Below are 26,738 nucleotides of genomic sequence, written 5' to 3'. Positions count from 1 at the left end.
CGCGTCTCCCGGGGTCTTTGTTCTTCTCTAATGGCGCCCGGAGCCGTTAGCTCACCGCCCTGGCGGATCCTGCAGGGTTCGCCTCAGCTCCCGTTCACGGGGTGTGGTGGCTGCAATAGTTCCTTTCCACTCACAGTCCCGCTTTTGTTCTTGTTGGCCGTTTTGGTTTGTTGTTTTCCTCCTCTCTGCCGGTCGGAGAGTGCCGCCTCTGTGGGCGGGGGAGGGGAGCAGGGTTCTGCGCTTCCCTCCCTTCTAGTCCTCTTTTATGGCCACTTTCTTCTTCGGGTAGTTTGCTGGAGTCACCCGTTTATCTTCCGTGTCCCAGTTCTCACTGGGACCTGCCGCTTTTCCTCCCTATTAACTTTTTTTAATGGGAGATCTTACTCGCAGCGTCTCCTTGCCGCCATGTTGCTCTGCCTCCTCTAAACTAGTCTAGACTATTGTTTTTTAATACAGGCATCTACTGTGATAAATCTTCCCAAAGTATTGCTTTAGTGGCATCTTATAAATTTTGTTTTCATTTTCAATTAGTACAAAGTACCTTCAATTTCCCCCTTTATTTCGTCTTTGTTCCATGAGTTACTGGATTTTTCCAGATAACTTTCTATTGTTGATTCCGAATTTAATCCCATTTTGGTCAGAGAATATATACTTTTTACTATTTGAATCCATATAAATATATAGACTTATTTTATCACCTATAATGCAACACCCGTTATTTCAGTTGATGAAAAGTTTTGTTTGTATGCACTTGAAGTCTGGATATTTTGCTGTTGTGCTATCAGTGTCAACCAGGTTAAGTTACTCAAGTGTTGTTGATGTCTGTTACATCTTTGCTGATTTTCTGCTTCCTTTACATCTATTAATTACGTAGAAATTGAAATTGCCAACAACAGTGTGTTCTTATTTCTCCTTTCATTTCTACCAGATTTCATTCTTGTATTTTGAAGTTCTCTTATTTGGTATATAAACACCTTGAGTTTTATCTCTTCTTGATTAATTGACCCTTTACCATTGTGAAATGACCTTCTTTATCTGTGGTAATATTCTTAGTTTTGAAATCTAAATCATCATCTGTTATAGCCACTTCAGTTTTCTTTTGATTAAACTAAACTTTTATTTAGAGTATTTGACATTTACCAAAAGTTACAAAAAATAGTACAGATAGTTTCCACATGTCCTCACACAGTTTTTCCCATCAGTATTAAATTTTATTGACATATAATTCAGATGCCACACAGTTCACCCTTTTAAAGCATACAATTCAGTGGTTTTTAGTATATTTTCTCCCACCACAATTTTAAAACACTTATTACCCCAAATGAAACACACTGCATTAGCTGTCACTGCACATTTTCCCATATCTCCCTCCTAGACCACCGCTAATTTACTTTCTATCTGTGTGTTCTTGCCTATTCTGGACATTTTGTATAAATGGGATTAAGCAATATATGGTCCTTTGTGACAAACTTATTTCACTTAGCATAATGTTTTCACTGTTCATCCATAGTGTAGCATGTATCAGTACCTCATTTTTTAAATTGCCACATAATATTACATTGTACATTTATACTACATTTTGTTCTTCAGTTGATGAACATGTGGGTTATTTCCACTTTTTTTAATTGAGATAAAAATTCATACACCATAAATGTTACTCTTTTAAAGTATGAGAAGGGATTTTCCCTTTCTAAATATTAATAGTTTGAATGTTCAGCTCTATCGAAACTCAAAATTTGTTACAACTTACAAAATGCGTTTGTTAAGACTGATACAATTTTATTAACATTGCTGATCTAGTGTTGTCTCCTCATTCTCTTTCTTGTATGTCTTTGACATTTTTTTCTTTTCATATCATTCTACTAAGGTTCAGGGAACAAAACAATATTCATATTTATTAAAACATACCTTCAATTATTTTTGAAGAAGGAAAAGAAATTGTCCAAAATTCTATTATATCCTCACTTCATTTCCATTTTGCCTTTTTTCTCTCAGTCTTCATATGCATGTGGATATAATCATAGCATTTTTGACTTGTTTTCTGAAATGTAGCATCAGCTCTTCATTCAAAAGCACATAATCAGGTTAACCATATTAGTGGCAACATAACATTTTTCATTTTTCATTTTCATAACCATTTTCTTCTCTACAGTTAAACATTAAAATTGTTAATTTTGGAGAGATTATAGTTACTAAAGATAATGCCACAAGAAATACTTTTGATGAACTTTTGGGCCATTTGCAGGTATTTATCATCAGAGTTAAGCCTCACCAAATTCCTTCATTTCCTGTGCCAGGATCCACTGATAACTTTCTTTTATTTCACCTTTTACACTTATTCCTCAGAGAGACCACCTTGTTATGTATCAACTACTCTTTTTGCTGATTATGTTCTCCTAATCATTCTCTTTATCCTCTCAGTTCATAGTGCTATTATTAAGAACATTTTTAACTTCATCAATCATCACATGTGGCGATCATCTCTCCCCATATAGATTATACATATTTTGTAGACAGGAATCCCATAGTACTTTTTACTGAGTTAGTGAAAAACACAAGATTCCAGTAAACACATTGTTTTAATAGCTTTTAAACAGTCTTAAGAATAACTAAATCAAATATGATTAAAAATCCGTGAGTTCATAAAAATATGAATAAAAAAGAAAAATTGTTCATCTGTGATGGATGTAGAAAAGAATTCATTGTTTTTATAACCAATAATGAAGGGGTAAAATCATGTATTTATCCTGCTTGTTAATACAAGCTATGTTTAGGTCACCAAACAGTTGATATGGGAAAGCGTCTCTTTATGAAATATTCCAGTTAATATGAGGAAGTATATTAGAATAAGTATATCACTGTTTTATCACTTCTAATGATTAATGAATCGAGGCATTGGACCACAACCTATAACCTCACATAAGGAGAGTAATAACCATGAAAAATTCTTGCCAAACAAACAAGCCTATATTTGACCAAGCCACTAGATCCAACTCTACCTGCAGGAAATACAGAGGACAAAAGAATATATCACGTGGTGCTACTGAGATGCAGTTGGCAACCATCAGACTGGCAGTAACTCTGTTGTATCAATGATCTAGTTTTTTCCACAAGTAGATTGCCAGTGGGGATGAAGAAGTGGGGGTGGGTAGAAGAGCAGGAGAGGAGAGGAACATAGAGATTTAAACTGAATTCAGATAGATAATCTAGCAGTTATATGTAGACTTCATTTAGATCCTTCCTATGTCTAAACTGGTTATAAAAGTAAGCCAAAAACAAGAGAGAAAAAAAAGTGTTTTAATCATGAGATAATTAAAATTTTAAACACAGATTAGATAATTTATATTAAAAACGTATTGCTAACTTAAAAAAAAATTACTGGTACAGATAACAGTGGGAATTATCTTATTTCTTAGGCCCCTCTCAAGTACTTCTAGATACTGCTAATGGGCACTTAAACAGTAATCAAAGCTGAGAGTTGACATATGTGATAATATTCATACACATTGTTTATAGTAGGAAAAATTTGGAAACAACACAAATGCCCATTAAGAGGAACAAGGGAATGCTATATACAGTGGAATTTCATACAGTAGTTCAATTGTACAGTGATTAAGAAACTAGATTCTTTAGTTAAACTACCAACTCTGGTTCCATCACTTTCTGGCAGTATTCTCTTGGGCAAGTTACTTAAATTCTCTGTGCCACAATTTCTTGCTCTTTAAAAGATGGATAGTAGGGTCTCCCTGGTGGCGCAGGGGTTAAGGACGGTCTATCAAACTACTGCCAGTGACTGAAGCACGAATTCAATCCCCAGCTGGCCAGGGAGCAGCCCACATGGTGCAGCAGACTTCACCTGCCTCGCCCGCTGCTCCCCTCAGCGGTATATTTCAGTCAGTCTGCCTGTTCTGTTCCCCACTCTGTGGTGAATGCTCTCACCCCCTCACCTCTGGCCTGTACCCCAGTCCTTTTATGCATAAATAATAAATCTTTCCAAAAAAAAAATAGGGACAATAATAGTATTTATCTCAGTGGTTCATAAGGTTTCTCTGAGAACTAAGTTGACAAGTTTACTTAGAGCTCAGTACCAGATATGATTTATTCTTATTGACTGATTAAGTCTAGAAACATAAATAAAATAAGACATAATAAAGTAACATTTATATAAAGTTTTAAAACTTGCCAAAAAAAGAAAAGTGCCAAATCCAGAAAAAGGATGTGACAAGCTTTAATTTCTACTAATTTTTGAAATACAAAGAAATTGATTTATTCTCTGATCTCTCAATATTTACTAAACAGCTTGATATAGAGAATCATTAAAAAGATAAGTGGTTTAAGTATTAAACCCTGTCATCCCAACTATTAAAATTGCACATCAAATGAATATTGGACAGTACTGTTGAATAAATATAATTCTCTTGCAGAAATGATGTACCTGAATCTTCTGAGCAATCCAGAAGAGATTTAGACCATTATGAATTTGAGGTATAATGCACTGTTCAATCAGAGCATCAGATAGTAGAATAGGAAAAACTATAGTCTCTCACAGTCACTTCCATTTAGCTAATTGGGTTGCTCACCATTCTGTAAATCCCACCAACTAATGAATATAGTATCCTAAATATTCATTGCTTATAGCCCCCTTTCTTACTACCCATTCTGAGTCATATGTTGTGTTCGGTCCCAATTAACTAATTTAGTTAAATATTACATAAATCAATGAACTATAAGCTGTATACTTTGAAAAAATCTTAAAAGATAAATCTACAGTGTAAGCCTGTACATTCTTTATAGTTATATACAGGTATGAAAATATTTACTTCAGGATCATTGTTACTTCCAGGGTTGGGGGGAAAGTGAGATCAAGAGAGGTACACAGTGAGCTTCAACCAAATCTATAATATTTTGTGCTCTTTGTTTTTAAAAAAATGTACAAAACAAATTTAAGATTTGGTTGAGATTAAGACAGGTTTTAAATACATATTTTCTCTATTCCTGTCTTCCCTTTGTTTCTCTCTCAAGACTAAACATTTCCAAAGTTCGTTAGGAAACCATCTAAAATTAATTCTTAAAGTGACTCTATACCTAGACTTGATCAGGCCAATGTAGAATCATAAAAGACTGGCTGGCACCATCCCTGAGACTGCAATAAAGTATACTTGTATTGCAGAGTCCAGAACTGGATAGAAATACTCAGCAATTTAAACAGTGAATCTTTGTATTCTGCATTATTCTTTAAGACCAGTACATATTTATGGAATCAGTCCTGCCAACTCATTTTCTTTCCTGAAGTCTGGTTTCCCTCTAAGGTCCCTAATTGGAGCCTTGGGCCTGGAGAGCAAACATGTCTAGACAAACAGGCCTTAGACAAGCTCTTCATACTGACATCTTAAACCTTTCATTTGACCAACTCACCTCTGAGATGATTTGTGTCCATTTATTTGGATTTAAATTTGGCCTGCTGGTTGGTGAGCCCTGTAAGTTTATTTTCCATATCCTGTTCCATATTGGGTTTCTTTTGAGTTCTTTGTTGAAAATGAATGACATTGCTTAATCTAGTACCTTCAGGGCTATTTTTTCTAGATAAGGAAGGAAGTCAACATTTTCTCAAAAATCTCATAAAATTGCATGGCAAAATATCACTTGTTTCTTTAGGACAGAGTCATAAGAATTATTGTGAAATGTAAATATCATTGCCAGAATTGAAAGTCAGAAAAGATGTCATTTAGCAATAGCATTCCCTACCACCATCATCATCCTCACGGTCTCATCTTTGTGCAAAATAAAACATGAAACTAGCATACATAGACCAGTTTGAGAAATCCTATTGAGAAAGCTTTTTCTTTCAAACCAAAGTAGGATTTAGAATCAAGAGATGGTGTTATCCACAAGTACTTATTTTCTTTATTTACTAAAACTACTGCTACTGTCACAGGATGTACTGAACCTGAAACCCTAAACATCCCTTTACATCTTTCTCTGCATAATTATAGTTTTGTTTTGTGGGATATCTTAAATTTTATATCTTACAGAAACAAAGTAGAACATTGGAAAACCTTATTTCTTTTATTTTCTTTTCTACCATTCTTACCATGTGACCTTGGTCAAATCTGTTTTCTTTATATGGTCTCTCAAATGTACAGCAAGGACCACAGTATTCACCTCACCGCCACCTTCTAGCCCTGCCATATTGCAAATCTCCATTTTTGCTGTTCCTACCTCAAACTTTGATAGAATTAGGGAGCATAAGATGCTACTGCCCTCTACTGGTCCTGAACACACCTGCCCATGAGTGCAGTAGCCCTGCCCATCCTAACCAAAGGACACTGCTCCTTGCTTGCAGCTGAGAAGACAGAGCAGAAAAACACAAAGAAAGGAGGCAAATTTTGTGTTTGGAAAGTTAATGATATTTGAAGTATTTGAGAATGAAAGATTTCTTATGCATTTGTCATATGCCATGGCCACTTGTGACTGTGTTGGTACCAAAAAGTGTTTATTCTATCATTCTTCAATTAATTCTATCATTCTTCAGTTATGAACTGGTATAATTTTCAGTTCATAAACAAGTTATGGGATCTGACCCTCTATCACTCTGTTTTACATGATTTTTCTGCTTTGGAATGTTACATAGTTCACTTTCATTCAAAAGATTTAAGGAGTTTTTGCATAGTCACTTTTAGTTTGTCATCCCTCAGGAAGATAATTATTGATAGGAAAGTGAATAAGCTGCATCAGTTAAGAAAACACTAACACAGAAAGCCAGAACTTCATTATACTCTAAGATTCCTATACAGCTCTGTGAAGTTGTAATAAGCCTTGGTGGGGAGAGGGTAGAGGGCTAGAGGTAATCAGTAGGGAGGGTACAAGTCCTACTGAGTTTCAAACACATAATATGCCCTAATTTGTGTATAAGACCAAGCTCTAGACTCACACACATTTTAATTAATGGTCCTCAAAATGTACTGTAAAGCCAAGAAAAAGAAACTTTAAATTATCTGGAGTTTATGTGTAGATTGTGATGGATTTTATCATATGTTGCAATTAGAGCTACTGACTGTATAATAATCTGTTTACATGGTGCAGTGCTAGGTACTTTCCATACATTCTCTAATTTAGGTAATTACTTTGGTTTCTAGCTAATGCTAAAATGCCAGTTTTAATCACAAAGTGACAAGGATTTGATAGCAAGCCCAAAGTTGTCAGTCAAAAGTGTTTAAATAAAAATCCTTTGACTTTGTAAGCTCACATGCACACTCACACACACACACACACAAATAGTTGGTTACTACAACCTCTCTAACTTTCTGAAATTGTATAACTGTGTCAACCACTATGGTGATATATCTTGTGTGCTCCCACAGAAACTGGCTCCTGGAGTCAGCCAGTTTGCTTACACCTGTGTCCAGGACCACCCCATTTGGACGAATCAGCAATTTTGGGAGACAACCTTTTACAATGCAGTGCAGGAACAGGTTCGCTCCTTGTATCTCTCAGCCAAGGAAGACAATCATGCCCTATACATGAAACAGAAGGTAAGAGAAAAATGTTACTTATGTGGATCTGGGATCCTGGCCTCAAAGAAAGCTTATATAGGTATTCCCAGGGAAAGAAGAAGTCTAGCCACTTCCTATCAGTATATTTGGGGTATACTTTAGGGGTCCAATTGTCAGCATCTTTCTTGTGTTGACTTCTGACATTTTTTCACAGTAACTTCTTGATAATAATTTTTCGCACAAGAATTGTATCATATTTCAATAAATAAGAATTTCTTGGAAACAATTGCTGGAAGTTGAACAGAAAGAACAAACCTAAAATTCCTAGGCAGTAAAGTGCATTGAAGAGTGCCTTATATACAGTACATAATAAGTGTTAGAAATAGTCATCCTTATTAATTGAACTTAAAGCAACATTAAAGACTAATTATCATTGTTAATTCACTTTAAGAGTAATTTTTAATTCTACCTGGTATGTATTGCTGTTGATCTTTTCCATTGTTGTCCATTTTATTATTTATTTTTTAAATAAGATTGCTAACTTTTTTAAGATTGATTTACTTATTTATGCATACAAGAACTGGGGTATAGGCCAGAGGCATGGGGGTGAGAGGATTCACCAGAGACAGATTAGGGAACAGAACAGGCAGATTGACTGAAATACATTGCTTAGGTGAGCAACGGGCGAGTCAGGGGAGGTCTACTGCACCATGTGGGTCATCTCCCTGGCCAGGGATCAAAATCTGTTGCAGTGACTACCTATAGCTTCATAGTGCTCCATCTTAACCCCTTGCACCACCAGGGAGGCCCTATCCTCCATTTTAAATTGTCCATATGTTATATGAAATAAATGAAACTATGTATCTAACAAGCTGCACAGTAGTATTCAAATATTTCTATGCATCATGTAATTTTAAACATATTATGGGCTATTGTTGAATATGATAACAGAAATTTCACTAACAAATATGGCTACCTGTTATTCTAAATTATTATCTTGTATTGTTAGTGTGAATTTTTATTTAATTTACTTTAAAACTCTTATTTTTCTTTCTAAACAACAAATGCACTTGGCTAAAGGATAACTTGTAGTGGATGCAAAGATCATTACTTTGAAATCATGTTCCAGAAATAATTGCATTGGTGGATGCTTTTGATAGTTTGTGGTTTTTTGTGTTTGTTTTTGGTTGGCTTTTTTTTTTTTTTTTTTTTTTTTTTTTTGCATGGAAGAACTGGGATGTAGGCCAGAGGTGCAGGGTGTGTCTATTCACTGTCTATTCACTATAGACAGAGTGGGGAGCAGAACAGGCAGATCTACTAAAATACACTATTGAGGGCAGCAGTGGGCAAGACAGAAGTCTGCTGCGCCATATGTGGGTTAGCTCCCTGGCCTTAGCTGGATAGTGTTGAGACTTAACCCCTAGGTCACCAGGGAGACCCAGGTGCTTTTGATCATTTTTCAAAGCAATTACAATGCTAACATTGGTATATCTCAGAAGTATTTGTAGAGCAATATATATCATTGCTTCTGTCCTCTGTTATAAAAAAGTATATTTGATCTGTAGCTACTATGGATATATTAGCTCTTCATAAGCCATAAAGTGCTTTGCAGATGTGAGTTATTGTCCCTTCTTAAAAATTCCATGTTCACCTGCATGCTCACATGGATGATGTTTGATTCCCACATTTACAGAGAAATCTATTTTGGGTGACTTTCGTCATTCCATCTTCTGCCAAAGAGTAGAAGTAAAGAAACGTATCAGACTACTAGCAAATGCTACTGGAGCATTCATACCTGAGAATTTATAGGAACTTCAGGTCAATAATTTTTTTATAATGAGAAAGGAATGGAAATAGAAATAAATCAGGTTAGTGAAATGTTAGCAATGAGAGATATATGCATCTCTGCTTTACTGCTGCTTCCTTCCATTTGTCACATGGTTCCATGCAAGACTTGCTGGATCTGGGGAACAAAGATGAGGAGGTTTTTATTTTCTTGTTGTTCTTATGTTTGTTTATATGTGCTCATGATTGCTGATAGGAATTTAGTAGCAAAGTTATTAAAACATTTTTTGAACATAAGAAAAAATGTTTTGAATCTTATATGAAGCTTTGGATTGAGTTGTTTTGTTTTTAGGATAAGCTTCCTGATAGTCAATATCAGGAGAAAACAGCAATGGACCTTGCGGCTGAGCAGCTACGCCTTTGGCCTACTCTGAGCAAATCAACTCAGCAGGAGCTGGTGCAACGTGAGGAAAGCACTGTCTTCAGTCAGGCCATTCATTTTGCTAACCTCATGGTCAACCTGCTAGTTCCACTTGACACAAGTAAAAACAAGCTTCTACGAACAGTAGCTCCAGGAGACTGGGAGAGTGGGAGCAACAGCATTGTCACAAACAGGTACAGAAATGTGGACATACAAAGACCCTCCTATTCTTGGGGCAAGTTGGGCTTACCAGAGCATATAAAGTATTTTGTGTAAAAAAATGCTACAGTAGTCAAAAATTTAACCAAATTTTCCACCTCAGACTTAGTCAACTTTTCTCTATAAAAAGAACCTTCACTTCATCCTACTGTTCTTAATCTCATATACTCTCTTCTCTTTTCTACCTAGTTTTTCAAATGTTTCAGCCACTACTAATCTATCCTTCAGTTACTTTCTGCCATAGTGATTTATAGAAGGTGCTCTCTGGAAAATTAACTGTTGAATTCTTTCTTTTCAAAGTTGCCTTCCTTTAATCCAACTTATCTGTTGCATTTGTGTTCTCAGCCATGCTTGCCTCTACATCCTCCAATGATTTCCCTTGCTACTGAGAATAAATTCATGGATTAAAAGGCCAAACATCTCTGCCTCCTGCACTGAATTTATTTCCTTCTACTCTTCTGTGAACCAAACTGGTCTTCTTGCTAATACTCATCTTCAAACACTCAAAGCATAATATTGCCTCTAGGCCTACATGTCACCCACAAGGAAGGGGAGATACCGTTGGTCTGAGCTCTGCCCCTACCCAAGCCTGCAGTGCGAGGGTGGATAAAAACCCTTCAGCTTTCCTGGGGTTTTGGTTCCGCAGGTATAAAATTAAGGGGGTGGGCTAGATGGCTTCAATAGACCTTCCAATGAAAAGCATCCAAGTCAGTTTAAGATCTCATCTCTGAGTGGACTTGTAGGATAGCAAAAGAAATGGATTAAGTAACAGGTAGGTGAAGTATTTACCTTTTGATCCCTTCACTCAGCACTATTATACACTATATTTCAAAGAAATTTTTGTACTGTACTGTCATCTAATGGTTGTACTCCTAAAGGCTAAGCAAATGAGGCACCTGACAATGAAATTTTGGATAAAAAACATGGCATGGCCTTTCTATGTCTGGGTAAAAAGACCATGTGCCACCTTGTTGCACGAGCAGTCTTCCAGCCTCAGAATTCTATTAATTTGGTTGAGAGGTGCACATTCAAGCCATTCAGAGCCATTAAGTGTCTACCTAATAAGAACACATTTCCTAAAATTCATCCAGGAAAGCAACTTTCACAAAACTGGCTCTCACAGGAAGAAAGTCAGAGAGTTAAGGGTAGAATAAGAAAAATGACCCCTAAGAGCAATGGTATCTCATTTTCTGTCCTTCAGAACAAGTGCAAATACCACTTTTTCTGGAATCTAACACACTGGCTTCATTTTCAAAATGCATCACTTTATTTTCCTCAGAAGGCAGCCATACATTATAAACTTTAAGCATGTGACACCACATGAATTCTTCATTACACGTAGAACAGTCAGGGAGTCAAATATTAAAGCTTTATCCACAGCCACATGTTCCTTTGATGTTTGGGTTATTGAACCCAAACTCACTGGATAATTTGTCTTCAACATAGTTCATTTCTGTTCCTTAAAGTGTTAGCTGTGCTTTCTTCTCATTGTATTCCAGAACAACCCCTGGTTCATACACCAACATTTACACCTACGTTTTCAAGCTTATCTTTAAGAAGTTGTTTTATCTTGTTTACTGCTGAAGGTGTCTGAGTGAGGGCAGCCCGGGCGGGCTGCAGCTTCCTCTTACTCACTGCCCAGACAGTGGCCCGAAGGAAGCCAACATCCTCGCTGTCCCAGAGCCCCAGGGCCTCAGGCCAGAGCTTGGCCTCTTGAGCCCCTCTCCATGGACACGGCAAGTGCTTTGACGCCACAAGCTCCGGCGCACAGCGCCCATTTGTGGTGGTTGTTCCCTCAATCTATAAGACTCTCCATGAAATAGTCACAAGAATCACCTCCCTGCTTCATTTAAGCCTTTACTCAGATGTACCTACCCGGAGAGAGATGCCTTCCCGGCTCCCTATCTTAAGTAATACATGTATCACTTTTTCTACTAGCATTATTTTTCTTTTTTTTTTTTTTTTTTTAAGATTTATTTATTTGTTTGTTTGTTTCTGCACTGGGTACAGTCAGAAGCTGAATTCACCAGAGCCAGAGCGGGGAGCAGAGCAGGCAGAAGGACCGAAGTACACTGCTTTGCGCGCCATGTGGGACCCTCCTCCAGTGGCCGGGGAGCAGCCGGGGATCGAACCGCTGCAGAGGCTAGCTTCGCAGCTGCACCGGGAGGCCCCTAGCATTATTTTTCTTTCATGACATTTTCGACAACGAAATTTATTTTCATGTTTCCTTTGCTTATTGTCTCATTCATTGTTATATCCCTAGATCTTTGTACATAGTAGATGCTCAGTAAATATTTGGTTGACCAAATGATTAAATGAATAAACTGTTCATTTCAACAGTAGCGAAAATCGGGCCTCCCCTGGCGGTGCAGGCGGTTGAGCACCACACTGTGAAGCTGTCTGCAGCCTCTGCAGCACTGGTTCGATCCCAGCCGGCTGGCGAGGGTCCCACATGGCGCTGCAGACCTCGCCTGTCGCGTCTGCTGCTCCTCTCAGCAGTGTATTTCGTCAGTCTGCCTGTTCTGGTCCCCACTTCTCTGGTGAATCCTCTCACCCTCCCGCGCATCTGGCCTGTACCCCAGCTCTTGTCTGAATAAATAAATAAATAAATAAATAAATAAATAAATCTTTAAAAAGAGAGAGAAAATTTTGGGGGAAAAAAAAACAGCGAAAGTCTATCCTTTAGTCTTCATTGTTCCTACAGTGTTCTGATAATTTTTCAATCTCTAATAAATTCTTCTCAGGCTCTTTCAGGCAGTTCCTTTTTTTCCCATTTTCATTCCCTCTGCAAGGCTCTTCATATTTTCTTGGAACGCTGATACACAAGCCTACATCTCTTGCCACAGTCTTTCAATTCCCCTATCCCAGATATTTAGTTATTGTTGAAAACTTCTGGTCTTCTAGCCAGACCACTTGAAGTTAGATTTTGCACTGTACAGTCAACTGTGCAGATCCCCTATTTCTTTCTATAGTTATTTTATGTGAACAACATAGTCTAGACCTTCATCACTTCACACTGTAACTATTATAATAATAATCTAGTTGTTTTGTTTTCATTCCTCTCTCTCTAGTCATGTGTCCCACTGCCAAAAGAATGTTCCTGAATTGATATTTAATCACATTCCTTTAATGCTTGTAATCCCTTTCAGCAATTCTAGACTCACTTGCTTGATTTTTAAGATCTTCCTTAATCCATCCCCTCATTTATCTCCTGTTGTCAATCAAGCTGCTCTTTGTTTTTTTTTTTTCTTTTATGTATTTTTTACATCATTTTTCATTTTTGCACAATGTATGCATTTTCATCTTGGTTATAGTCCCCATACAATTCATTTTCTGTCCTTCAAAACAAGTGCAAATACCACTTTTTCTGGAATCTAACACACTGGCTTCATTTTCAAAATGCATCACTTTATTTTCCTCAGAAGGCAGCCATACATTATAAACTTTAAGCATGTGACACCACATGAATTCTTCATTACACGTAGAACAGTCAGGGAGTCAAAGATTAAAGCTTTCTCCACAGCCCCCCCCCCCCCACCCACCATAGTGTGTCTCCGGTTTATAGTTGCTTGTTGATTTTGAATTTTACTTTATTATAATTAGTCTTTTTCCTGGTCCCTTATTTTGGTTTTCTAAATTCCTGCTATAAATGAGACCATCCGGTATTTTTCTTTTTCTTTCTGCCTTATTTCGCTGAGCATGATCCCTTCCAAGCTGCTCTTTGTTAATCATCACCAGGGACTCTATCTTTCTTTTATAGCGTAATTATCAATGACTATGCTTTTTCAGAATCTACATAGTGAGCTTCTAAGGCACTACGCCGTTTTACTGTTCTGGGATGATGTGATGGCTATATTGACTGCTTAGCTGTACTTTAATTCCAATTCAGTTCATGTGGTTGGATTTGAAGGAAAGAGAATTGAGTAGATTAGAATAGAAAAATGGGTCTTTTCTATTATCAAAAATAAAGCTCACAAGACAGGAGAATTTGTTGACTATTGGGAACTGAATAAGCAATAAGGGCAGGTTTTTAGCTTTTACATCTCCTCCAGTCCAAATTTATTTCCTTCTATTATGTGATTTTTGTAACCTACAGAAGAATGATGACTTTAAAGTAGCCAAAAGGGTTAAGGTTCACTCAAAGAGAAATATTGGTAAAAGAAGGAGGTTTATTCTTAGGAAACTTTGTTTCTCCATTCAGAAGAATATGCTTTTCACTGAAAAATTTTTTTCCTTACCAGATAATATGTCCCCCAGTTGCCAAAGGCCAAAGGTAACCATGTTACTTTGTCAGATTCCGGTATTTTACTTGGTAGGATAAGATTTTTTTTAAAAAAAGATTTATTTATACAAGAACCAGGGTACAGGCCAGATGTGCGGAAGGGCGAGAGGATTCACCAGATACAGAGCAGGGAGCAGAACAGGCAGATGGGCTGAAATACACTGCTGAGGGAAGCAGCGGGCGGGACAGGAGAGGTCTGCCTCGCCATGTGGGATTCTCGCAGGCCGGCTGGGATCGAACCCGTACTGCAGAGGCTGCAGACAGCTTCACAGTGTGGCGCTCAACCATCTGCACCACCAGGGAGGCACAGGATAAGATTTTTTGAGAGGGACCCTTGCTTTATTTTCTGTAGTTCCTGAGTTACTTTTGGGAGACTAGCACAAGATATTCGTATGAAAACAAATATGTGTGCAAGGGACAGGGACTGACAGTACCTTACAAATGTAGGCAAGTAGTATATAATGTCTCACCAAAATCACTTATAAAGGAATCATACAGTTAAATGAGCTTCCTACTTAAGTATACACCTTTGAGCAGATTTAAATTGCTAGGGACATTGATCACGTCATAGCAGTCATTTGTTACATTTGAATACAAACCCATGATTTTTTTCCTTGACATTTTTAGTATTGCAGGAAGTGTAGCTGAGAGCTATGATACAGAAAGTGGATTTGAAGATTCAGAAAATAATGATATTGCCAATTCTGTAGTGCGTTTCATTACCAGATTTATTGACAAGGTTTGTACAGAGAGTGGAGTTACTCAGGATCACATCAAGAGCCTTCACTGCATGATACCAGGTAATCAGATAATAGAGAATCAGAATATGGAAAATAATTGAGTAAAAACTGTTCTTATAGCTGTAGTTTTTGTAGCATAAGATCTGTAATACTTGTCTTTATGTACCTTAGCCATGTTACTTGTTTCTGTTCTAATTAATTTTTTTCCAATAAAATTTTATTACCTTTGGTTATGATAATAGGTTTCAAGAGTACAACTTAATGCTTTGGTGTGTCTGTGTGCTGCTCTAGTCATTTTTAATTCAGTGGAATTAATTACATTCACAGTATTGTACAGTCATCACCACTGTCTATTACCAAAAAGTTTTATTACCCAAACAGACACTCCGTGTTCATTAATATGCCCCCATTTTCTGCCTCTTAGCCTGTGGTAATTTCTCTCTCTCTGAATTTACCTATTCCAGATATTGCATGCAAGTGAAATCATGTAATATTTATTCTCTTGTATCTGACTTATTTTAGTATAACGTTTTCAGGGTTCATTCATGTTGTAGCAGGTAACAGAACTTCACTCCTTTTTATGACTGTATCATATTTCTCTATGTGGCTATACTATGTTTTGTTGTTCTTTATTCATCTGTTGTTGGACACGTGGGTTGTTCATTCTTCTGGCCATTGTGAATAGTATTACTATGAATGTTCACATACAAGTATCAATGTTTGAATCCTTATTTTCAGTTATTTTGGATATGTACCTAGGAGTGGAATTCATATGGTAATTCTAGTTTAACTTTTTGAGAAACTGCCAAACTATGATTAGTTTATAATTTTAAAATATTCATAACTTGGTTTTTTTGTACTTTCATTTTGAATACTCTAACTCATTCTAGGAATTGTAGCTATGCACATTGAGACCCTAGAAGCAGTGCATCGAGAGAGTAGAAGACTTCCACCTATACAGAAGGTAATTATCTTGGACTACATGCCTTAGGATATAACATCTCTACTAAAAACAGCAACGGCAGACTGTTGTACCCCAGAAAATACCTTCTTCTACCTTTTTATAAGACTAGCTGCAGTTTTAATGGTACATTAAACTTTCAGAGGAGTTTATCATATAGCTCCTTGTAAAAAGAATATTAAAGTAGGGATAGTGGAGGGCATCCCTGGCGGTGCAAGGAGTTAAATCTCAGCACTATGAAGCTATCGGCAGCCACTGCAGCACGAGTTTGATCCCCAGACAGGGAGCTAACTAACTCCTGTCTCGCCCGCTGCTCCCCTCAGCAGTGTATTTCAGTCAGTCTGCCTGTTCTCCTCCCCACTCTGTCCTTGGTGAGCCCTTTCACCCCTCCCCACCCCTACACACACACCTCTGGCCTATACCCCAGCTCCTGTATGCATAAAATTAAAAAAATTAAACAAAAAACAAAAGTAAGGATAGTGGATTCAACAAAGGAGCAGTAGTAAATAAATTCTGAGCATTGTAACTTTTAAGCCCAAATCAAGATTTAATGCCCTGTTTGCTTCCAAAAAAAGGACTTAGGACAATTATCATAAAATCAACAGGCTCCTAAATCTGTATACATTTCAAGTATATACAATAAGAATCTGGGATGTCTATTAAAAATTCAGAGTCTCAATCCTGTACTAGCCTTCTGAACTGTAGTACCCTAGGACTTGGCCTGGGAGTTTGTATTTTAACAAGGCTCCTGGGTGATTATTTTGCATCTTGTCTGCAGACTAGGATTCAGAATCCTCTTACTTTTATAACAGAACTATTAAAAGTAAATTCAAAGGAGAAAACAGAACTATTAAAAGTAAATTCAAAGAACTATTAAAAGTAAATTCAAAGTAAATTCCTGTCCATTGGATAGGAAAGGCAATTCTATTAGGCTTCTGAAACACAGTAATCACACTTAGGCTTTTCATTTAGCTCTGAGCTTTCTAGGGTCATAAAAAAGGATAGTGCTGATTTATATAGTATTTATGCCTTGATTAAAAAAATAAGCGAGTTAGATTTTCGGGAGTGTTGGATTTCTTTTTCTAGCACTGAACCACTGCACTGAACTCTGCAGTGGAGTGTATCATGTGGTTCCTTATTTCCCAAGATGTATAGATATTTGTTATTTAGCCATTTATTGTGTTAATCTTCAATAATGGCCAGGATGGTCTTTTTAAATACATATCTTTTTTTTTAAGTACATGGTTTTTCAATATTCAAAAGTAACAGCGTTCTTTACATAAAATTGAAACATTAAAGAAATAACATTTTGCAAAGGGAAAATTCCCCGTGGTTCTCTCTGCTCCCACCCCTACCTTTACTCTTAACTATGATAGTTCCACCTTTAATTTTAATGCCTGGTTCAAATTCTTACAGTTCTTTTATTTTTCCAAAAATTGGGTCATAATATATCTACTGGTTTGCAATTTGCTTTTCTACTTAGCAGGGTATTCTGGCTATCTTTCTATGTTAATGCGTATAGATACAATGGCATATTTTTATTGGTTGCAAACTGTTTCACTGAATAAATATTTCAAACATAATTTCCAATGATTTTACTGTTAACATGCAATGCTACAAAGAATCTTTCACATTTGGACACAGAAACTTCATTTTTGCCTCTTCACATATCAATTTTCTCATTCTGGCTACCTGGGAAGTCTGGCTCAAGTTAGGTCTGCAACTGAAAAGATAATCTTGATCTAAATGTTGGAAACCCCACAATAATGTTTATAATACTTTTTCTATTTTTAGCCCAAGATTCTTAGGCCTACTCTCCTGCCAGGAGAAGAAATTGTTTGTGAAGGTCTTCGAGTCCTGCTGGATCCTGATGGAAGAGAAGAAGCCACTGGAGGCCTTCTTGGAGGCCCTCAGCTCTTGCCGGCAGAAGGAGCTTTATTCCTCACTACGTACAGAATTCTGTTCAGAGGGACTCCCCATGATCAGCTAGGTATGGTCCATCGTGTGCTCAGAACATGAACATCTGTGTGCTTCATGGGATTTTTGAGTCCCTCTGTGCACAATATTTGCAGATCATTTCAAATTCAAAGTAAACCTATTGCCACATAGGTATTTTTAGAATATGCTTGTCTGTCAAAGTTAGTGATAATTTGGATCATAGATTCTTCCTTGAAAAACTAAGAGTGCTTCTAAGCACTAAATCAAGAGTTCATTCACTGAAACAATCATAATATTATGAGGCACAGTTGTGACTTCTAGGTATTCACAGCATCAAGCTACTAACAATGTCCCCTGCTGATTTGTCCAACCTTTCTGAATCCTAGAGTTAACTCTAAGGTGTACGTCTTCCAGACACATGATGCCTTTCTTAGGAAGATTTGCTCAGCATCACAGGTTGTACAGCACTAACTAGCCCTACTGCCTTACTTTCCGTTTTTTTAATTGTGTTATTTTTTATTGAGGTAACAACACTGTAAGATTTGGAGGTATAGTTTCACACCTCTTCAGATGTATGTTACCATGCCACACCCACCACCAAGCACCTATAGGCCTCCACTATAGTTCATTGAGCCCTCTCCCCCATCTTTTACTCCCTAACCTCATCTTTCCTTTCTGGTAGCCTCAATTTTGCAGTCAGATTTCTAGGGTTTGTTTTGGTTTCGTTTTGTCTGCTCCTTTGTTTCTTTATATTCCACATGAGTGAAATCATCCAGTATTTGTCTTTCATCCCATTTCTGTTAACCCCATTTCTCTCTTAGCAGATAGCTTCTTGTCTACTTACCAAATTCCCTCAACTTCTATTTTTACTTTCTACAACTTAATTTTCTATATTAGAAAGGAATAGCATTCCCTATCAAGAACTCATCTGATTATCTTTCTTTAAAAAATCATTCTAGGGGCCTCCCCGGTGGCGCAGCAGTTGAGCGCTGGGTTGCGAAGCTGCCCACGGCCTCTGCAGCGCCGGTTCGATCCCCGGCTGCTCCCTGGCCACCGGAGGAGGGTCCCACATGTCGCGCAGACCTCTCCTGCCGCCCGCTGCTCCCCTCAGCAGTGTACTTCGGTCCTTCTGCCTGCTCTGCTCCCCGCTCTGGCTCTGGTGAATTCTCTCACCCTCCCGCGCTTCTGACTGTACCCAGTGCTTGTATAAATAAATAAAAATAAATCTTTAAAAAAAAAAAATTTTTCATGTTAGAAGGACCATTCTAGTTTAAAAAAAAAAAAATCATTCTAATCTCTATATAAAATACTGTGGTAGGTGGGAAAAGTATTTAAGACCTCAGGTAAAGCTGTTGGACTCTAAATCAGAAAGCTCAGGTAAAGATTAGTATTGACCAATCTTGGTATCTTAAGTAAGTGTCCTAACTTCTCTGGGCTTCAGTTTCCCCTTTTATAATATTAGAAAATTGGAATTGGTAGTTTTCAAACTTGACTCATATTTGGAAGTTTTTTTAAAAAATGCCAATTTCTGTGCTCAACCCTCAAACAATTAAATAAGAATCTGGAACAGGATTCTGGTCATGGACAGACCCAGGCATCTGCATTTTTAAGCCCCAGAAGTGATTGTTGAATATACTAAGGATTGAGAATCGTTGAGATAAATGGTCATTAAAATTCCTTCCTTGCCTGATACTATTAATTGAGTAGTATTTGATGAATATATACTATGTGCAGTGCTTTTTTTTTAGACAGTGGATTCAGATGTATAAATTACCTTTCACATCTCACAGTTGTATAAGTCATCGGTTGGATACAATCAAGATGGTTTTTTTATCTTTGTCAGAAAAGATGGTTTACCACATACTAGAAAAAAAGCTCAAAATTCAATAAGCAAAATAAACCTGTGGAAGTAGTTATACTCAGTGAAAAGGGGAGACAGAATGCAGAGCAGAATGGGTGGATCTACTGAAATACACTGCTGAGGGAAGCAGTAGGTGAGACAGGAGAGGTCTGCTGCACCATGTGAGTTAGCTCCCTGGCTGGGGATCGAAGTTGTCATATTACTGAGACTTAACTCCTTGCATCACCAGGGAGGCCCATATAAGCATACTCTTAGACGAAACCATACAGTGCTTGTAATTGTTTTGTGCTATGACTTTGTGAGGTCATTTGTCATAAACATACATTTGGGACATATAGATAGGAGATACATGGTTATTTAAATTGCTCTAATTTATTTCTTTTAAAGAAATCAAAGCTATAGTTCATATGAAATCATATATTGTTTTGTTAATTTGGGGGTTAATTTCACATTTTACGAGAGTTATCAGAGAAAACCTTTTTGCTTTCTTTTTCTTTTAAATTTTTTTTTTAAAGATTTATTTATTTTTATACAAGAGCTGGGGTACAGGCCAGAGGCATGGGAGGGTGAGATGATTCACCAGAGAGCCAGGAACAGAACAGGCAGATGACCGAAATACACTGTTGAGGGGAGCAGCGGGCATGACAGGAAGGGTCTGCCAAATGTGTGGGATTCTCCCTGGCCGGCCAGCATTGATCCCACACTGCAGAGGCTATAGACAGCTTCACAATGCTGTACTCAACCTGCTGCGCCACCAGGGAGGCCCTCTTTTAAATTTTTAATTTAAAATTTCTCCTTTAGAACTCTTCTACACTGTTGGTGGGAGTGCAAACTGGTCCAACCACTATGGAGAGCTGTGTGGAGATTTCTGGACCTACTAAACATAGAGCTTCCATATGATCCAGCAATTCCATTCCTAGGTATTTACCCAAAGGACACAGAAACATCAATTCCAAAGAGCACCTGCACCCCTATGTTTATAGCAGCACTGTTTACAATAGCTAAGCTTTGGAAACAACCCAAATGCCCAAAAATAGATGACTGGATCAAGAAGATGTGGTACATATACACCATGGAATATTACTCAGCATTCAAAAAAGATAAACACATGCAATTTGCAGCAACATGGATGGCGCTGGAAGGGATCATGCTCAGCGAAATAAGCCAAAAAGAAAAAGAAAAATACCGGATGGTCTCACTCATAGCAGGAATCTAGAAAACTTAAATAAGGGACCAGGAAAATGAATAACTATAAGAAAGTGAAAATCAAAATCAACAAAAAACTATGAACCAAAGACACTTTTTGGGGGTGGGAGGCAGGAGGGGAGGGATTGGGGTCAGAATGGGGGGTTTGCAATTGTATGGGGGAATATAAAAATAAAATTTATTATTTAAAAAAAAAAATTTCTCCTTTAGTGGTATATCAAAATTTGATAATTTTACATGTGTTATACAGGCATTGGCTGTTTTAAACATCCTAGTTTTGCGTAGCTTCTGGGTATGAACTTGAGATAAAAAGATAGAATTTTCTGGGTTAAATACAGATCCAGGGAATAAGAATTTCTGATGATAATAAGTAGATAAATATGTGAGTTCTTAAATCAGATAATGCTAGTCCACATCTTACCCCTTTAGTTCCTAACTCTTAGGCCTTGCCATTGTTGTTCCTGTTCTGGTCCTCATACTAGTGCCTGGAATGCCTTCCCTCTTCCTTGCTGCAAATCCTATACTCCCTTCAAAGCTCATCTTCCTTCTCACTTCTTCCAGGAATTATTTTCTAGTTATCTATAAAAAAATCTCCCTTTCTGAAATATTCAAAGCCTTGTTCCTTCAAACTAAGGAGTTAATTACATGTTGTTTTATTTTCATATGATTCCTGTCTCATGGTAAACTGTAAGCTCTTCAAGGGAGGCTGCCACTTTTGTTTGCTGCTACTTTTCTAGACTCATCTTTGTAACCTCAGCTATAAGCAGTATTATATTTTTCTTTTCTTCCTTTAATATTTAAACTTCTAAAAATCTTGGCAAAAATCTGTATCTTTCAAACATGCATATACATAATAATGGCCCTTTTTTACTACAAGTGGAAACATACTTTAAAAGCCTTTACTCTTTGTCTTTACTCTTGTATCATGGATATCTTGTCAATATTGGAAGATACTACTTTTTCTGTATAAAACCTTCCCTTCCTATGAGATTACTTTATACCAGTTGAGCTTGTTTTGGCACACAATACATTGGGGAAATAGAACAAAGGCAGACATACTGTGACAGTTTCTTCACTCTGAGAGAGGATTGAGTCTCGGAAGTAAATTGCCGTGAAATAAAATTAATAAATGCTATTCTAGAATCATGTCACTTTTGCTCCAGTCAAGGCTGATGAAATGAGCAGCAGAGACTCTGACAATGAGCTATAAAGTACCGTTGCTGAGTCTCTGTCCTGCCTTCTTTAGTTGGTGAGCAAACAGTTGTGCGGAGTTTTCCAATTGCCTCCATCACCAAAGAGAAGAAGATCACAATACAGAACCAGCTACAGCAGAACATGCAGGAAGGACTGCAGATCACGTCAGCATCTTTTCAGGTATTCAGAAAGGAAGTCATTCTTTTACTGATAAAGAGGTTCCTGCAAATGATTTTGTGTTCCCTCAAACTTTGGAGGTAATTACATGGTGTTATATTTTGCATTTATCTCCTCTTCTGTGACCATCTTCTGTGGTCATTTGATCAAAAGTTAGTGGATGGGGATGAGGAGAATCAGAGGTTCTGAGAGGGTAATCTCCAACTAAGTGAACTCATGAAAGTATTGGATTATAGCTCTCATTTCCTGAGTACTTTGGCCAACTCGAGTACCAACAGATTATGTGTCAATATTTAATAATCTCAGAAATTCAGACACATACAATTGGCTCCTGTTCTCTGCCAAGTTATACCTCAATTTGTGTTTGAGAAAGGCTTTAGGTAGAGAGCCGTTCTCTTGGCTTCTGTTTGAGTAGGAGATGCTCTATGGCTCTTCTGTGAAAGAAGGAAAACTGAGAATTTATAGCTAGAGCTAAAGTACTATTGTTAATAACTAAATAACCACTGATAAAGCAAAAGTTTTTCCAAGGGCTCTGAGCATAACAGAATTTGTGTAATTACTGTTGGGAACCAGACACTAAAATAGTGACCTTTTCTTCGTTTTTCCTTTTTACAGCTCTCACTCTATGTTTTGCTCTTTCTATTCGTAATACCTTGTCTCTGACTTCTTAGGTTTCTAAGAGTTCCAATTGCTGCCCCATAATTTCTAAGTAAGAAGCCCTCCCTAGTAACTTCATATGTTAATTGTGTGAAGTTGGAGACTGCTGATATTCTCCCATTGTCTAAGAGCAGAGACCTCCTAGGGATTTCTTCACTGTTCCAATTGCCAAAAAAAAAAATAAAATATTGCCTGGCTATTATAGTCAAACTGAATTTTTTCTTCCTAGGTTTATAGCATTCCAAGGTAGGAGGAGACTTTATTAGGCCAAATTTCTAGGTAAAACCAACATTTGAGAAATGAAAAGGACAGTGATTTATATGTCAGCCACTATAATTTCCCTGTACCATTATAGAAAAGATAGTCTTAAAGAATCCCAAATTCAAGATTCTTGATTTTTCTTGACAAATAACCAGTCATGGCAGGTAAACTTTTCTGATCCTCAGTTTTTTATTCTTAAAATGAAGAAATTGTATTGCATGGTATTCAAGGTTCCCTCAACCTCCAAATTCTTGTCATTTAGTATTGTTATTTTCTGTTATTTCAGTAATTTAGGGAGATGTTAACTGGAAATGCTTGTTTCTGATGTCTTGAATCTCTTTTGTCTTTAGCTGATTAAAGTAGCATTTGATGAAGAAGTGAGTCCAGAAATAGTAGAGATCTTTAAGAAGCAGCTGACGAAGTTTCGTTATCCTCAGTCTATTTTCACCACCTTTGCTTTTGCTGCTGGACAAACTACCCCACAAATAATTTTACCCAAGCAGAAGGAAAAAAACACTTCCTTTCGGTAAGAAAAAAAAGTCCGGTTTCTTAAGTTTAGCCCTCCAGTATTGTCAGGGGATATGACCTATTCTTTGGTTCAGTGTATAAGTGATTGCTCTTTTAATCTGCCATTCTGTCAAGTCCATTCCACCAGGTTCAGAAGCTATGGAAAACAATATTGATATTTGTAACAAATATCCAAAACTAAAAATTATGCAAGAGACTTTAACTATCATGTTCACTGTTCACAGTGCATTTTTAAAATGGGAAATTCTATTTTCCCTCCCCCATATTGATTACTTTCTTGCAGCCTTTGATCAATCCCTTCAGCTTTCATTAATATCCCAGCCTTTATTTTTTTTTCTTTTTTGTATCATTTTTATTTTGATAATATTTCAAACTTAGAGAAAAGTTACAATAGCACAAAGAACTATTATATATCCTTCACTCAGATTTACCAGTGTTTTACTCCATTTTCTTTGTAATTCTCCCTTGGTTTTGTTTTTTTCCTGAGCCATTTATGATAGACACATAACACCCCTTTATCCTTAAATACATCAATCAGTATATATTACCTAAGAACAAAGACATTATATAACCACAGTATGGTAATATAATCTAGGAAATTTAATTGATACAAAACTTTTGTCTAACCTAGTTTATATTCAAATTTTGCTGATGATTTTTTAATAGCTGCTTTTTTCCCTGTAGTACGATCTGATCCAGGATCACACATTGCATTTTATTGTCATATTTCTTTAATAGGAACCCTTATTTTCTGATAGTAGTTTTTAGTAATTTATATTGAAACTTTTAAATTTCACTTTCTACAAAATAATAGTTTTAAAATTCTCGTTCAACTAGTGATAAACATAGGGGCTTAAATTTCAGTTTATGTATCATTAATCATCTGGAATTTGGGCATTTGTGAGCACAAATTACATGTTAGGGAGTATTTTGGAGTGAAGGACATGGGTAGGCTGGAGATATGGAATATTCGAGCTTCCCTAGTTTATCATTTCTCAATTGCGTAGCTGCACCACTGTTACCAAGTAAGTAACGGAGGCTATGCATACCATTCATTTGCTGAAGTATGAACAGCCTCCCAGGTATTTACAATCATGAACCAAGCATCTTATCTTAGTACTGTGGGTCACAGCAGAGTCTGTGTTACTCATTATTGGAGCCCTCAATGGAAGAAACAAATCTTTGTATGGTTCTTATATTTAAAAAATGCCAGAGAGGAAAAGAAATGTATTTTTTAATGTATTATATACCCAGGCTCATTATACCTATCTATAATGAGTGTATTCTATCCAACTGCAACGGAGACAGACATAACAATTTAAAATTTAAAACAGAGTTTGAATCAGAGAAGGGGATAGGCTAATTTTCCATGCAGGAGGATTTCCACAAGCATAGTTTGTGAAAACTGTGAGGCAGTGGCATGGATAACCAGAGTGGGTTAGGGGTATATATTAAACCGAAAAGCAAGAGGAGTATATAGATTTGGAATTTAGATTTGGGATAGTAAGTAGTTTGTATCTCACTGTAGGTTTTTGTACTTTTAGCCTAAAGCAGGGTCCTGATAACAAGTATTTTATAGGAAATTGCCATATAAAAAGTGATCTAAAGGAGAGGCTAAATGAAGGTCTGGCTGTGATATTGAAGAAGTAACAAGTTGAACTATGTAGGTATCAAAAATATTTAAGCAAGGGGAATATAAAAATAAAATTTATTATTTAAAAAAATATTTAAGCAATATCTTCTTATTAAGTTGCCATTCTCTTTGATTTTATGACTCGTAGCACCTTTTCAAAGACAATTGTGAAAGGTGCCAAAAGGGCAGGAAAAATGACAATTGGGCGGCAGTATTTATTGAAGCGGAGGACAGGTACGATTGTGGAAGAGAGAGTGAATCGTCCTGGGTGGAATGAAGAAGATGACATATCTGGTATGTCCAAATCATTTTTTCCTTCATGAACCATTTTTATACTTCTTATTTAAGTAAGAGACTAAGGTATATTTGTGCTTAATCCTTGACTCACAAAAACCAAGATTTCATAAGATTGGAAGCACTTATCAGCTTCTCAGAACTGGGAAAAAAAATTACTTCCCCAATATTCCATTTTCAGATAAGATCTTGTTCAAGCATACTTCTCTTTTACTAAACCCAAGACCTGTCTTACTATTTTTTATGTCAGTCTCATTTAAGGGTGAAAGAAAGAAATCCCACTACTAGGAAATTTAAATATAAAGTAGTCCTCTGGGGCCTCCCCGGTGGCGCAGTGGTTGAGCGCTGGGTTGCAAAGCTGCCCGCGGCCTCTGCAGCGCCGGTTCGATCCCCGGTTGCTCCCCGGCCACCGGAGGAGGGTCCCGCATGGCGCGCAGACCTCTCCTGCCGCCCGCTGCTCCCCTCAGCAGTGTACTTCGGTCCTTCTGCCTGCTCTGCTCCCCGCTCTGGCTCTGGTGAATTCTCTCACCCTCCTGCGCTTCTGACTGTACCCAGTGCTTGTATAAATAAATAAATAAGTCTTTAAAAAAAAAAAAAAATAAAAAAAATAAAGTAGTCCTCTGTACCTTCCTATGGAATAAGAGTAAGGAAATAAGAACATTGTTCAGCAATCAACAAAGATAAACTCATGCCATTCACAGCACCCTGGCTGGAGCTAGAAGGGTTTATGCTCAGTGAAATAAGTCAGAAGGAAAAAGAAAAATATCAGATGGTTTCACTTATAGGAGGAATATAGGGAAACCAAATAAGGGGCCAGGGGAAAAATAATAACAATTAAAAAAACAAAATTAACAGGCAACTATAAATCAGAGACATTCTGCAGGTGAGGAGGAGGGAGAGGGATCAAAAGAGGGGAGGGAAGAGCACAAGTGATTATGGTGATGGTGCACAGGTGAATTGGTGGTGGGAATTCTGTGGAGACTACACCTGAGAGGAAAAAGCATACACTGTACAAAAATGAACAATGGGGCTTCCCTGGCGGTGCAGCGGGTTGCGCGCCGTGCTGTGAAGCTGTCCTCAGCCTCTGC

General features: G+C 37.3%; 1 protein-coding gene and 1 pseudogene across 3 annotated transcripts in view; one reads left to right on the top strand and one right to left on the bottom strand.

Annotated features, from left to right (window-relative positions):
* Window positions 1–26,738, top strand: part of SBF2 (SET binding factor 2) — a 388,242-nt gene that overhangs the window by 301,178 nt on the left and 60,326 nt on the right. For all 3 annotated transcript variants that reach the window (XM_037522653.2, XM_054699369.1, XM_037522656.2), the window contains 8 exons: window positions 7,362–7,532; window positions 9,631–9,893; window positions 14,828–15,000; window positions 15,831–15,904; window positions 17,696–17,891; window positions 22,153–22,280; window positions 23,546–23,721; window positions 25,505–25,650. In XM_037522653.2, coding sequence (XP_037378550.1) covers window positions 7,362–7,532; window positions 9,631–9,893; window positions 14,828–15,000; window positions 15,831–15,904; window positions 17,696–17,891; window positions 22,153–22,280; window positions 23,546–23,721; window positions 25,505–25,650 — 1,327 coding nt within the window. The remainder of the gene's footprint in view (window positions 1–7,361; window positions 7,533–9,630; window positions 9,894–14,827; window positions 15,001–15,830; window positions 15,905–17,695; window positions 17,892–22,152; window positions 22,281–23,545; window positions 23,722–25,504; window positions 25,651–26,738) is intronic.
* Window positions 11,274–14,803, bottom strand: LOC119254118 (iron-sulfur cluster assembly 1 homolog, mitochondrial-like; annotated as a pseudogene).

Source organism: Talpa occidentalis, unplaced genomic scaffold, assembly GCF_014898055.3.
Source record: "Talpa occidentalis isolate TD23 unplaced genomic scaffold, MPIMG_talOcc4v2.1 talOcc4.3, whole genome shotgun sequence".
Lineage (NCBI taxonomy): Eukaryota > Metazoa > Chordata > Mammalia > Eulipotyphla > Talpidae > Talpa > Talpa occidentalis.
This window is presented reverse-complemented; position numbering and strand designations above follow the sequence as displayed.